The following is a 15,204-nucleotide window of genomic DNA, read 5'->3' on the forward strand; positions in this document are numbered from 1 at the left end:
CTTGTGTTTCCTTGGCCCCATCCCTTCTTGTTTGGCCTTGTGCTGGTGGCAAGGAAAACGCCTGAAGGGGCCTCAGAACTGCAGTGGTTTGAAGGTGTAAATGCTTCACGTCCTGGTAAAAGCAAGGCAGAAATCTGTGTGTAAACAGTGATGGATGAATATGGGATGGAGGGAGGTTTCCCTAGGGAATTTGGGGTTGTTTTTGCTTTTAATCTGTGCTTTACAGTAGTCTTCCGGTCCTGATCACTGTTTGCTTGAGTCTAAAAGTCTGCGTGGCTCTCTTATCAGCCTTCTCAATGTAATTTCTTTGCACAAATAAAGCAATCAATGGAGGTAGAAAATATTGATGCTGATGGCTCTCTATTTAGGTTTAATGGGCTTCTGGCTGTGCTTTGAAAGTGTGTTGTGTCGTCCCATGCCTGTGTTTGAGGAACACTGGTTATTTAGTGTTGTTGATAGGAAGTGGTGCAGATTGTGGCTAAGATCTGCAGCTCCAGAGTGCTGTTCTCTGGTGCATTTTAAGTCAAGTGCTGCCCAGTTGTTATGTGATAGGGGAACACTGCATTTAGGATGATGTTGTTTCAGAGCTTCTTTATTGTTCTTGGAGTTTCCGGTGAATCCAGAATGAAGTAATTAATTTTGCTCTTATTGTCAACAACATGCAGTATTTTCCAGTGGAAATATTGGAAGAAGTTAAAAACATACATGACTAGGACCAGCATTACTCTGTTCTTGTACCAGTTTAGGGAGAGCTCCAAAACTCTGCAGGAGCTCCCCTTTGGCTTTTGGGAAACAGTCAGTGCCAGAGGGACATTCATGGCTTATTCGTAGGGAATTTCCCAGACTATGTAGTTGTTGTCTAATGTGTCACCATATGAATATTGTTGTGCTTCAGGAAAAGTAAACTTTTCTCTGAAGCAATAAATTAGGAAACTTGTGTTGGTTACACCATTGTTTTGAGGAATTTTTGACCAACAGTTGAGTGCTGGAAGAATTTCTCCTGCAGTGACGCTTTTCCTTCACATAGAAAACGTTCAAATTGGCCTTAAGCAAATGTTCTCATCAGCAAGCATTAGGACTTTTAGTTCCTATTAGGGTGTCTCTTAACTGCCTGCTTCAATTACTAAACTGTGTTTGCTGATTTTTTACGATCAAAATTTGGTACGGTCTTAGTTTTTTAGGTAATTTTATGTGAGTTGCAACGCTGACCTACTGAATGCTGTGCAAAGTAGAAATGGTTAATTCCTTTCCCCACCTTCTGCATAAACATGAGCTTTGTTAGAGCGCAGTTTCTCCCTTTCTACTTCATCCCCTGCTTTACAGCGTTTATGTAAACATCAGGCTCCAACAACTGTACCCTTTCACAATGAAATCTCTCTTCTAGTGTTCTTGCCATTGGCTCCTTGCTTGTAAGTGTGCTTTGACGCGGTGCCAAGCTAAAGGCCGCAGCTTTGTGTGTTTGATATTAGGTTTCCTCAAACAAGCCGTTATTGCTGTGGTTAGAATAGCCTCATTCTTGTATCTTTGTAATTAGTGTGCTAAGGTGAAGCTTTTTTTGTTGTTGTCAGAAAAGCAAGCCACAGCCTGAGTGGTTTCCTGTTCTGAAAACAACTTCTTTTGTCTTTATAATAAAAATGTACAAAATGATATATTTCTTCTAAGTTAGAAAAGTGACTTGTTTGAATCTTGCTCTTAGACTAACCTTGTCAAAGGGAGACTCTCTTTGTTAGTAGTAGTTGTTATCAGCTTCACTAGTTTAATGAGCTATGTTTAAAATCAAAACAAAACCCCTGCAAAAATTGAAGTTATAGAGGACTGGAAACAATTTTCAGAGGTTTCCAGAAGTAACTGATGGTTGGAATGTTTCTCTTGACCTAAAATAAGATATTTTTTTTTGTCCTAACAGTTGAACACTATGATATTGAAACCTTATGTTTTGCCTAATGTGAAACTGTCTGGGAGAATGAGGAAGTTAGGTTTAATGCTAGCAAATAGCCAAACATACCAGTTTCTAGTGATTTATCAAGAGGAACCATCCAACTGCTGATGCTGTGTAGCAGCTCCAGTGTTAGTTTCTTATTAAAGCGAGTTATCTGCAATTAACTGGCTTCTAGAAGGGAAGCAAGACCTGTCCTATTTATGATATTGTCAAGATTGCAGTTATATGTTGAATTATTATTTGGAAGATGTTATTTTTCAGTGGATGTTGGTGAATACTTGTGGCCCTCTCGTGTTGGTAGGTCACAGGCTTGAATTGCTCAAGTTGAAAATGCCTTTCACAATCATTTGTAAGCCAGTACCTTTCAGCTGTTGATACGTGGAGCAGTAGATGCTCTGGGAGGGCGTGCTGTTGCTTGGTGGCACCCGGTGACGGTGTGTGTGGGATCATGTAAAGCTGAGGGATTTGGGAACTAAATCTGTAAACTCTAAGCACTCGGAGCTGAGATAAAACCAGGGAGGAAAGTGTGTGTTGTATATTTTAATTATCTTTGTTGGTGGGGAGCATATTAGTTAATCAGCAGAGTAAATGCATGTAAATTGAGCTGAATAGCTTTTGTGAGTATCCCAAACTAAGCAGCTGTCTCTGGTCACGTTTACAAGGTGCCCAGCACCTTGTGGCTGGATGATGCTGTATTCCACCCCCCTCCATATTCCCCTCTACCTAATCGCTGGGACAAATGCTTATCTGTCCAGATGTGGTTAAATATGTGATGTGCTATGTAAAGAGCCAGTATTAATCTTCTATTCTGACAGGGAAATTACATTGGAAGCAGTGTTAAATGAACCAGATGGGCTCTCGTTTTAAGCACATTAAGTGACCTAGAACCCAGAGACAGCGCAGCTGTAATACTCTGTGAAACACAGCATCTGCTGTGAGCCATGTGTCATCAACGTTTTTTTCCTCTTTTGAGCATTAAGGGAACCATCTGGTTATTTGCCAGGTTAACTTGATTACGTTAGGGCGATCTCATTACAGGTTAGGTGTGTCAGGATTAGTGTCCTGCTATTACAGTGAGTGATATTTATGCATCAGGAATGTTTTATGCAGACATGTCAAAATTAATACTGGGGGTAAAGGAAGGGAGAGAATTTACTGTACTTCTGCAGTTCATAGCTGAGTCTTCCAGTGCCTTGTCTAGAACAGTTTGTTTGCCTTTAGCAGCTGACTTCTGTGCTTAGAGAATTCTGCAATCTGATTGTCTTTTCCTAGAAGAAACAAGAGGAAAACCAAATTTTCTTATTTCTAGTAAAAGGGCTTTGAAATGTATTTTAAACTTGCTTTTTTGTTCTTGTTGCTCTATTTCTGCTTTTCTTCCAATTAATGATCCTGTAAGATTGAGGGTCCAACAGCATACCTATTTATTGATTTATGAATGCAAAGTAATGGGGATGTGACCTTTCCTCATCTGATGTGGCAGCTGTGTGTAAAGTTTACTGCTTTTCATGTGAGGCCCTTTGTGATCTCTGTATTTAAAAAAAAAGCAACTCACTGTACTTGAACCTTTATCAGCTGAGCCAGGCATGGAAAGGGATCAATTTCTACTGTTTCATTGCCGGACTGAAGGGAAGAAAATGACTCTGTGGCAAAGACAGAGAAAAAGAAGGGATTGGAATTCTCCTTTCGGAGGAACCAACCCAAGTGATTCTGTCTAAACCCACATATCCAGTTCTTGGTATTTATCCTTCTTATAAGATGCAAGGCCTTGCTAAAAATCATTTGGAGGAATGGGACCACATGAGAAAATTTCTCATCTACACCATACGTGTGGTTTTCCAGTGTGTTTGGTGTTTGACTGTCCAAACATTGACCCTGCCTTACAGAAGGTCTGATGAGATGACAATACACTGTGATATTTGTTAAACACTTGGCCAAAACCCAGCTCTTGGTTAGGTAAGAGCACTATAGTCAACTAATTCCTTTTCAGTCTGTTGCAATGACAGTGGCTTGTGTTCAAACAACAGTTGTCTTGACTTGTCTACAGTCTTTTTTTTTTTTTTGTTTGGTAGCAATATTTTGTTTAATCAGTGATGCAAGATATTTACCTTCTTTCAGATTTTTTTTTTTCTGGCATATTCCTCAGTTATATAGCCCAGATCTTTTTTCTGGCATATTCCTCAGTTATATAGCCAGGTAATTAGCAAAGACACATTTATTTAAAGTTCTTGCTCTTCAGGTTATTAGAAGAGTTGGCCAATTCCAGTGAAGTAATTGGTTATATCTGAAAGAAATTTTCTCTTGGCAAGATCAGATAGATGTTTTGCATGAATACTTAAGTGTCAGTCTCTGTCACCTTGCTTCCTCTTTTGACTGCTGCTATAGATGACTCTGTATGTGATTTGTAAACTTGCTTTCCTTTCTTACAGGATGACGTGAGGCAGAAAGTGCACCTGAACACCTTTGGCTTCTTCAAGGATGGTTTCATGAAAGTCAGTGTCAGCAACCTTTCATTGAAGCCGCCTGTGGGCTCTGATGACAAGAATGGCTTATCAGTAAGTTAATTTGAGTGCAGTGACTGTATTAAGCTTCCTGTGAAATTGCCCTTGTGCTGGATGTGTAACTTGTGTGAGGTGGCAGGTCCAAACTGCTGGTGCTGTTGGCTTTGCTCCCCACTAGGAGCTGTTTATGAGGATATGGATAGTCTGAGATTTATCCTTGAGCACTGTCTGTTCTGCTTTAAGGATAAACTTCAACTTTTCAGATCCTCTACTGAACTCAGGTTGGGTTTGGATTAGTATATATTTTATTCTTGGTGCATATGGATGAAGCTGCAAGCTTATTATATTTGAGTATTTTTTTCTGTCTAATTACATAATGAGGAAAAAGTACCTGGATTCTGCTTTAAACATAGGTTTATTTAGAAAGCAGTATCTTTGTTTCTTTCAGTGGTGGTTTGGCTTCTGGCACTAGAGGAACTTGAGCTGTTTAAATTTGACAGATTGTTCTCAATTTTCTCGTAGGTGGGGTTCAGTTTGGATCGAACAAGGAATGATGGGTTCTCCACTTACCTGGTAAGAGTCAGACATGTGAATACTTTTCTAAGATGGAGACATCTCATAGTCACCCTTACTCCAGGAGTGGTCAGAAGAAATAAAATTAAAAAAGGGGAAGCCTTTACCCCTGGGCAGGTTGTTAAGGATAATTCAGTTTTACAACTGGCTGGACTAAGAATGGTAACCTCTACCTGGGGGAGGAGAAGTCCCTTTTTTTATAAACAGGAGGGCATTTCAAAGATGTTTTGTTTCTATTACCAGGATGAAGAATTGGATTACTGTATCTTGAAAAAGAAACCAGACCAAGATGTCTCTGTTGTAATCTTACTTCTGGACTTCAAAACTGATATGTGAGTAAATAGCGTACACTACAATTTAAGGTTATTTCTCTAGTTGAAGCTAACATAATGTTTGTGGAATTTCTTTAAGGGCTTGGAAAGCTGCTGTGCATGTAGAATATTCTTTAATGGGTACTGGGGAGGTGAGAGTAAAAAAAAAAAATGAATCTGCAGTATCAAATGGTCCAGGAATTCTTGCTGGAGGGATAGGGGGGCACAGGGCAAAAGAATCATACCTTAATTGTGCTGAGGGTGTGAACTGGAAGTCTAGGGTCACTCTTGCAGCTCTTGCACTAAATATCCGATTTTTATTGTTTGTCTTGAATTATTTTATGGAAGTACCTTCGAGGCTGTTTCTATGTTTGTGTGGAAACATAATTTCTAATGAGACCATGGTTACTAAAACAGAATAAACTTATTTTTCTTCAGCTGTTCTTGTATTTGATGTAATCGTATAGTGTGACTTCTCTGATAGTGATCAGCTCAATACTGAGCTGCTTAAAGTCATGACCTGGTGTTTCCCTGTTCTGTGGTTAAAAAAGAGCCAAGCCAAGTTGATTTTCTTTTATTGGTATATGTAGGCTGTGACGGCTTCTTTAGGAATGTTGATTTGCTTTCAATTTGTATAAAAATTCTTTGTTTATTTAGGGTGAAGGTACGGTTCTCTGCAGAAGCTGCTGCTTTGTTACCTAAAATTTCATTCATGGCTGAGGAAAATATTACTGCCTTAAGTACCAAACCGCTGAAAACATCCGAACAGAGCAATGATTCTGGTAAAAGTCCTGCAAAGACCAGCCAAAATACAGACAGCAAAGGTAAGGCTGCTAAACCTGACCTAGATGTGCTCCCACTGCTAGGTCCTTGTTGATGTGCATCCAACAGTACGTTGGGGTCACATTCTGGGGTCCCCTTAGGCTAGAACTTGATGTACATTCTCATGTAAACTTGTGCATAGAGCTGCCTATGGCTGGAGTCTCTCCTCAGTGATTTGTGGTCTGTGGATCCAGCAGAGAATGACTGTTGGAGACCCACAGTACCTGTGAGGAAAGGTTTGAGGTACTTGGTTGTCTTTATTCTGGCAAAAAGAAGGCTAAGGGGGAATTTGGTAGCAATTTTCAGATTGCATGCTAGGAGGGGAAAAGACCACTTTCCTAGGTGGGTATTACAGCGCTGTAGCAGATCATATGTGGAGGTTGTAGAACCCCCATCCTTTGAGATTTTAAACATTTGACTAAACAAAGCCAGGGTCAGTGTGATATGGCATTGACAGTAGGTGTGCTTTGAGTCAGAAGTTGGATTAAATACCTCCACAGGTCCTTTGCAGCCAATGTTTCTATTCATCTCTGATCCTCTTTAGATAAAGAGTTGAAATCTGGTCTGTCACTTAGAAGCTGTGGGGATGGAGAAGTAACTGTACCAGTAACCTTTCTTGGAGGCAACAAGTCTTTGTCTGGCTTTCAGACCAGACGAAACAATTCTATAATCCCATCAGAGCTGAGATTAGCTCTAAACAGTTCATGTTATCCCTTCCTGGAAGAGTTTAGAAGCATAACAGTCTGAGTCTGTCTTGCCATGTCATGTTTATAAGCTTTGATATGGGGGCAAATTATGCACAGCTCTTCTAACAAGTCAAGAACTAAAGCTGGGTGGCATGGAAGATAACTGATAATTAAGCTCTAGTTTTGATTGTTCTTGCATTAAGAAGTGTAGCATGCACATGGACAGCACACTGATGTGCGGGAGCCAAAAGCAAAGCTTAAGTCCTGAGCTTTTGCTTCCTGGCAGGTCACCTGTGCTTTTGTTTCTTGTCTGTGTTTTTTGGTTGGTGGTTGTTGTGTGGTTGTTCTTTTTTTTTTTTTTCCTGGAGCTTTGCTTAATAAAGAGCTGAGAACTCTTTCCTTTGTCAGGGCTGATTAGGATTTCTATGTATTGTCAGGCCATGTATTAATGGCTAGATTAAGAATTCTTGGGTGGGCTTTTGTAGAAGGTGTAATAGTAGAGAAGCCTATCCTAGCATTTGAGGATTTAGAATAGATTCTAGTTGCAGGAAGAGTCCTGGGAGAGTAAGGAGAGACTGGGAAAGAAGCTCTATCAATGATTATTTAGGAAACTGCCATGCAGACAATATAGGAAGATTTGAAAAAGATACTGGCTCTTTAAGGGCTTGGAAAGCTGCTGTGCATGTAGAATATTCTTTAATGGGTACTGGGGAGGTGAGAGTAAAAAAAAAAAATGAATCTGCAGTATCAAATGGTCCAGGAATTCTTGCTGGAGGGATAGGGGGGCACAGGGCAAAAGAATCATACCTTAATTGTGCTGAGGGTGTGAACTGGAAGTCTAGGGTCACTCTTGCAGCTCTTGAACTGAATATCTGATTTTTATTGTTTGTCTTGAATTATTTTATGGAAGTACCTTCAAGGCTGTTTTTATCTTTGTGTGGAAACATAATTTCTAATGAGATCCTGGTTACTAAAACGGAATAAACTTATTTTTCTTCAGCTGCTCTTGTATTTGATGTAATCGTATAGTGTGACTTCTCTGATAGTGATCAGCTCAATACTGAGCTGCTTAAAGTCATGACCTGGTGTTTCCCTGTTCTGTGGTTAAAAAAGAGCCAAGCCAAGTTGATTTTCTTTTATTGGTATATGTAGGCTGTGACGGCTTCTTTAGGAATGTTGATTTGCTTTCAATTTGTATAAAAATTCTTTGTTTATTTAGGGTGAAGGTACGGTTCTCTGCAGAAGCTGCTGCTTTGTTACCTAAAATTTCATTCATGGCTGAGGAAAATATTACTGCCTTAAGTACCAAACCGCTGAAAACATCCGAACAGAGCAATGATTCTGGTAAAAGTCCTGCAAAGACCAGCCAAAATACAGACAGCAAAGGTAAGGCTGCTAAACCTGACCTAGATGTGCTCCCACTGCTAGGTCCTTGTTGATGTGCATCCAACAGTACGTTGGGGTCACATTCTGGGGTCCCCTTAGGCTAGAACTTGATGTACATTCTCATGTAAACTTGTGCATAGAGCTGCCTATGGCTGGAGTCTCTCCTCAGTGATTTGTGGTCTGTGGATCCAGCAGAGAATGACTGTTGGAGACCCACAGTACCTGTGAGGAAAGGTTTGAGGTACTTGGTTGTCTTTATTCTGGCAAAAAGAAGGCTAAGGGGGAATTTGGTAGCAATTTTCAGATTGCATGCTAGGAGGGGAAAAGACCACTTTCCTAGGTGGGTATTACAGCGCTGTAGCAGATCATATGTGGAGGTTGTAGAACCCCCATCCTTTGAGATTTTAAACATTTGACTAAACAAAGCCAGGGTCAGTGTGATATGGCATTGACAGTAGGTGTGCTTTGAGTCAGAAGCTGGATTAAATACCTCCACAGGTCCTTTGCAGCCAATGTTTCTATTCATCTCTGATCCTCTTTAGATAAAGAGTTGAAATCTAGTCTGTCACTTAGAAGCTGTGTGGATGGAGAAGTATCTGTACCAGTAACCTTTCTTGGAGGCAACAAGTCTTTGTCTGGCTTTCAGACCAGCAGACGAAACAATTCTATAATCCCATCAGAGCTGAGATTAGCTCTAAACAGTTCATGTTATCCCTTCCTGGAAGAGTTTAGAAGCATAACAGTCTGAGTCTGTCTTGCCATGTCATGTTTATAAGCTTTGATATGGGGGCAAATTATGCACAGCTCTTCTAACAAGTCAAGAACTAAAGCTGGGTGGCATGGAAGATAACTGATAATTAAGCTCTAGTTTTGATTGTTCTTGCATTAAGAAGTGTAGCATGCACATGGACAGCACACTGATGTGCGGGAGCCAAAAGCAAAGCTTAAGTCCTGAGCTTTTGCTTCCTGGCAGGTCACCTGTGCTTTTGTTTCTTGTCTGTGTTTTTTGGTTGGTGGTTGTTGTGTGGTTGTTCTTTTTTTTTTTTTTCCTGGAGCTTTGCTTAATAAAGAGCTGAGAACTCTTTCCTTTGTCAGGGCTGATTAGGATTTCTATGTATTGTCAGGCCATGTATTAATGGCTAGATTAAGAATTCTTGGGTGGGCTTTTGTAGAAGGTGTAATAGTAGAGAAGCCTATCCTAGCATTTGAGGATTTAGAATAGATTCTAGTTGCAGGAAGAGTCCTGGGAGAGTAAGGAGAGACTGGGAAAGAAGCTCTATCAATGATTATTTAGGAAACTGCCATGCAGACAATATAGGAAGATTTGAAAAAGATACTGGCAATGTGTAACAAGTGGTAGCCTATGAGGATGTCTAAATGCAAACACTAAATGTACCATTAATACTTTTATCTCTAGATAAGTCCAAACGAAGTACAACGTCTTCCCAGGTAAGAAACTATCTACTGTTCTCCTTCAGAAAAAAATCTGGGGGAATGTTCCAGTATAATTATAGCCAGAAAGTGGAGAGTGTTATTTTCTGTCGCTCTCAGTCTGTGCTGTAAATATGCAGAATGCAGTTTGGATTGCCTGCATTATGTAGCAAAATGTGATAGTTACCTGCTTTAAAAAAAAAAATATCTAAAAGTCTCTTTCCCTTTTCCCAGAGTATGGTAGAACAAGAACATCTAAGTCTCTTTTCCTTTTCCCAGAGTATGGTAGAACAAGAACATCACATTCGCAATGACAGAGGAACTTTTTCATTTCAGGTAGGGTGTCCATCAGTGTCTAGTCTTAATGTGTGCAGACAGTTCCTGCACTGTACTACTGTGTGAAAAGTAAAAGTCTGGTATAGATGCCTCTCTGATAGCTCAGTAAGTTTTTGAGTGGACTGTTATTAAGAATGAGTGCTGGAAATTTCTCTCTTTGTAAGGTGTGGGAGCTGTTTTAAACTGTCTTTGGTATGATGCAGTTCTAAATATTGTAGCCTGTGAGACTCGGCACATTAAAGTTTACTGTAGTGCAACTAGTGCATGCAGATTTCTGACAACAAATAGCTGTGGCCTGACTGATGATATTCTTTATGAAACCAGATTAATGCTTTGTTTCAGCACTTTGGTTCACTTGTGATTGTTGGTTACTATAAAACACATTTTGAAATCTGTTATGTGACACAAATCTCATTTCATAGCTATGGCAATCTGTAAAGTTGGAGGAGGAACTCCTCCCTTATGCCTTGGGGCAAGTATGATCGAAATTGTGTGCTTCACCATGTTAAATATACACTACTTGTTATCTTTTCGTTGTGGTGAAGTAAGTTATCACTGATACCTAGAGGTCTTGGATCACCAGAGTGCACAATCAGCAGTATGTGCAATGATTTTGCATGAAATTTGCAGGTACCCTGGTGTCCTCAGAACACTGTACTGGTGACAGGAACCAGCTGACCCTAAATGACTGACTTTTTTCGTGCTTCAGTAGTGATGGCTTCTTACCAGGGCAACCTGTTTTGAATGAGGGGAATACTGATGGTCCTATTCCTTATTTCCAGTTTTTCTTCAACATCAGCTCTGATAACCAAGAAGGTCTCTACAGCCTATACTTCCATAAATGTGTTGGCAGCAGTGGGCCAGCTAATGACCAGCAGCTATTTAGTCTTGATGTGAGTATTGCTTCTAAAGTGTAATTAACTCATTCACTTAGACTGAAACATACAGCTTTCAATGCCAGCTTGTCTACCAAACACACGCTGTACATGAGTGTGTATACGGGGTGGGAAGTGATTCAGAATTGTGCATTTAATCTCTATGGTGGCATTTCCGAAGGAAGCAACTACAGTAAGAAGAATTAAAATACTAGTTTTGGAGAAATGTCTGGAAATCTGAAGACTGTGTGTGGGCTGGGTTCAGTCTACACAGTTGTGACTAGATGCTGTAATGAGTCGGAGCTAAACCAGCTGTTTGTCTTTGAGCTGGGCTCAAAACCCACTTTTTTTTTCTTTACACAATTGCAGATAGTAAGGCTGTTGCTGCAATCTAAATTGTTGGTATTTGTGAATTCAGTGTTTTTGCTTTTTCCAGCCTAATTAAAGATGCATTCTTAAAGTGTTGGATGCACATCTTAAAGGCAACATGTTATAGCAACTATCTTCTTTATAACATCCAAGGGTTTGGTCCAATGCTCTTTTGAGACAGAGTGTGTTATCAGAGCTCAGGCTTTGCCTTTTTCTCTTTCCTGTGCTCATGCTGGCATCCACACTGGTCTGTGCTTCTGAAGTTGTATGTTTAGAAGACTAAGGTTTTTTTGTTTTCATTGCTGTTTATTGCTTTGACCCACTGAAGAAACTTGAAAGAGGTGAAAACCTGGGTAACTAACCTGCTTGCTTCTATTTAGAGATGAAGGACAGTTTCAGTACCCCAAACTAATATTGATGCATTACTTTAATGAAGTCCTAGCACATATAATCAAGCCATTTAGGGTCATAAATAGGATGTTAAATAAAGCTTCTGTTTTCTCAGTCACAGGGTAATAGTCTTGCAGGAGAGTTCTTCCTTTCTCTTGACAGGTGAAGAAATCCACTGTAGTAAAGCTAAGAGTGAGTTTTTTAGCTCTGTATGACTCTCACCACACCTAAAATCAGCACGGTATTAAAAAAAATGCTCTTTTTTATGCAAGGTTGTAGATACTGTTTCTGAATCAAATGTGGGCAAACTCTGTAAAGTTTGCTACAGAGAGCAACTGTTCTTCGGGAAAATTACTGTGCCTTTCTGAATTATGTTGCATAACTGAAGCACTGGAAGCAATCTCTGTCCTTTTCTGCTTTTCAAGGAAATTGTTGCTGTGGGTGTAATTTCGCAAAATGTTTTGAAATTCTTGAGGCTGAAAAGCTGCTTTTACTTTTTTCTTTAAGAGTCTCATAACAGTCACTGCTTCAGAAAAGCTAATTTTAAATGACTGAATTTGATTGTGAACTTTAAGTCAATGCTTTAGCAAAATTTTTTCTCACCTGTCCATATAACACCTTTAATATTCAGATAGAAATTACAGAAAAGAATCCTGAAAGCTACCTTTCAGCGGGTGAGATCCCACTGCCAAAACTCTACATTTCCATGGCTATCTTCTTTTTCCTGTCTGGGACTGTTTGGATCCACATACTCCGTAAACGCAGGTAAGTGGACTAGTTTGGTGTCAGTGACAAGTATGGGCCTACCTTGTTTGAATTCTTTTATTTTTTTTATTCCTTCCCTTATAATGCCCAACTCAGTCAGATTTAATCACTTAAAACTCCAAATCTGGCTCAATGTTCTATGCATGATACATACAGTTTATAGTTCGTTTGAATTACATTTAACAAACTTTACAACCACTATGCGAGATATTCCTATGAACTACTATTTTTAATTAACCCAAGTATTAGAAGACAGAGTTGTAGAACGTGTAGTTGAAACGTTGTTTGGGGTGTTGCAGAAACTTGGACTGGGGCATTAAAGGGAATCCTTTGACACTAATAGTCAGCTCAGCCTGGGAGTTACTGTTTGACATTTATAGGTTTTAAAGAAATACCCTTGGAACTGAAATTTTTACTGCTGGCTCTTAATTGATGCTCTACCTTTTTTTTTTTCTGTTGCAAGAAATGATGTCTTTAAGATTCACTGGCTAATGGCAGCCCTCCCCTTCACAAAATCCCTGTCCTTAGTCTTCCATGCGGTACGTATAACTTCTCTGCCTTGCATTGTCCAGCTGGGAGATAGAAACAGGGCATGCTGTCAAAAAAAAAAAAAAACCTGCTATGGGAGGGAGAGGGAAATGTCTTTCATATTGAAGTGTTGGAACTGCAGCTGTTTGCTGGAAGTGATTTGATTTTCATCAGCAAATTCTGACTTTAAATACAATTGAGATCACGACCTGAAGTGGGGAAGCAGTGACGTGTGTGAAGCTTGAATAGGCTCCATGAATTCTAATGTTTTGGCCATCTGAGACTGGTCTGAGAGCTCAAGCTGTGGTGCTGCTCCAGCTACATGGCTTGTAGTAAATGTTAATGAATGAAAACCTTGATGAAAGTTTGTAAAATTCAGGGCTGCTACTTTAGGTGAAGTATTGTGGTGTGCCGTAAGAGATCTAACTTTATAAGCTTTGACACTTCTCATACTTAAAGTCTCTATTGAATTGTATTGACTTTGCCTTTTCACTAGAAAGATCTCCTAAAGGTAACGGCAAGCATTTAATCCTTCAATGTTTGTGCCAGCCATGAACTTCACCTTCACATTCATGATAGTGTAACTGCTACATGCGTTTTTAGAGTCTAATAATTTGAATCTGGTTTCTAGTGGAAGTGAAGCTAGAAAGCCTCCAATCACCTAATGTGACTGAACTTGAACAATGAATGAATAAATAGGTTACAAATGCAGTTGTTTAATTGTAGTTAAGTGTGGGAGCTGTGTAGGAAGGATGTAGATGGTGTAAGATTTATTCCCTAACACTTAGGAAATAACGGCAAGTGGAAATGACCTCATTGTTGTAAACAAAAGTAGAACACGTTGGGAGGAAGTATTCTCTGAGGTTTAACTGAGTTATGTCTGAGCTGAGTTGGTACACAGGGGTTGGAAAATGAAACCTGGAAGTGGCTGTCAAGCAGAGCTGTTTTATAGACACGGGTGGGATGCTGAAGAGCAGTTTGTAAAATAACATACTGTATTCTCTGCTTCCAGATCGACTATCACTACATTTCTTCTCAGGGATTTCCTATTGAAGGCTGGGCTGTTGTTTATTACATCACTCACCTGTAAGTGTGTCAGAAGATTGATGTGATAGATTCAAACAATGAAACTGAATTCCCTGCGGGGCTTCCCCCCCTCCCGAGCAAGCTGGAAAATTGCTGATTCTTTAGTACTATGTTCTGAGTGACAAGACACAACAATCAGCCCTGTGTGAAGGGAAAAGCTGTACTTATGGAGGGCAGCTGCAGAGAATTGATACTTATGTGGGTGGAGGAGTAAAAGGAAAAGAAATGCTTTGCTTTTCTTTGTTCTTACTAATATTCAAGTCTCTAATTTGCTCTGGGTGTGAATGGTAAGAGGGTACAGCTGCCAGTGTTTTATCCTGTTCATGATGGTGAATGGATGAGTCCCCCAGGAATAGATTGCATATATTGACAATTGTGAATGAAGTGTGATACTGCTACGTGATACACAGTTGTAAGCAAGTACATCTGCTTCACTGTTGTAGGATAAGCACTTGCCAAAATTATGAATAGCAAGGCATTTGTTTGGGTTTGTGGCTTTACTGGCTGTAGGAGAGAACCTGGGCAGAAGAGGAAGTGTGATAAAATAAAGTCTCTCACTGCAGTGTCTGTTTCTCTTTCAGGCTGAAGGGTGCTCTTCTGTTCATCACTATCGCCCTTATTGGCACAGGCTGGGCTTTCATTAAACACATCCTGTCAGATAAAGACAAAAAAATCTTCATGATTGTCATCCCACTTCAGGTGAGGACCAAGTTATGTCAATACTTAACTATACTGTGGGAGAGCTGCTTGTGGAAACTGTAAAAGGCTGTGAATCCTTTACAAAATACCATGTAATTACTGCTTGTATAAGCCTACTGGTTACAGTTATCAGTTGAGCTGGGTGCTTTTGTAATTTTTCCCTCCTTTTCTCCCTGTGTTGAGTATGAGATAACAGTGATCAAATAGTGTCAGCAAATGGACAACTTGGTGTAAGGGTAGGTATGTTCATGCTGGTGCAAAACTTGGGCTGCAAAACAGTACAAAAGTACTAAACAGATAAATTAAATGAAAGTTGTCACTTCTGAAATGCTTGCTGAATGAGCTTTAAAAAAAAAGGGGGGGGGAGAATACAGAGACTTGTAGATCTGTTGGGTGTGAAGGAAATTTCCCCAGTGTGTTCGAAGTGATGAGTGCTTGTCTTTGCTCCAGGAACTGAAGTAAATAGGAGAGCAGCACTTCTATTTGTTGTATATAGAACAGCTGGTTTTT

The 15,204-nt window shown here is 39.8% G+C and overlaps 1 protein-coding gene across 2 annotated transcripts in view; it reads left to right on the forward strand.

Annotated features, from left to right (window-relative positions):
* The window catches only part of GPR107 (G protein-coupled receptor 107), a 37,516-nt gene that overhangs the window by 384 nt on the left and 21,928 nt on the right, over positions 1–15,204 (forward strand). For both annotated transcript variants that reach the window (XM_014942933.1, XM_014942934.1), the window contains exons 2-12: positions 4,366–4,491; positions 4,960–5,010; positions 5,254–5,342; positions 5,979–6,145; positions 9,633–9,664; positions 9,926–9,982; positions 10,765–10,875; positions 12,248–12,381; positions 12,845–12,920; positions 13,922–13,995; positions 14,577–14,694. In XM_014942933.1, coding sequence (XP_014798419.1) covers positions 4,366–4,491; positions 4,960–5,010; positions 5,254–5,342; positions 5,979–6,145; positions 9,633–9,664; positions 9,926–9,982; positions 10,765–10,875; positions 12,248–12,381; positions 12,845–12,920; positions 13,922–13,995; positions 14,577–14,694 — 1,035 coding nt within the window. The remainder of the gene's footprint in view (positions 1–4,365; positions 4,492–4,959; positions 5,011–5,253; positions 5,343–5,978; positions 6,146–9,632; positions 9,665–9,925; positions 9,983–10,764; positions 10,876–12,247; positions 12,382–12,844; positions 12,921–13,921; positions 13,996–14,576; positions 14,695–15,204) is intronic.

Source organism: Calidris pugnax, unplaced genomic scaffold (assembly GCF_001431845.1).
Source record: "Calidris pugnax isolate Ruff unplaced genomic scaffold, ASM143184v1 scaffold102, whole genome shotgun sequence".
NCBI classification, from domain to species: domain Eukaryota; kingdom Metazoa; phylum Chordata; class Aves; order Charadriiformes; family Scolopacidae; genus Calidris; species Calidris pugnax.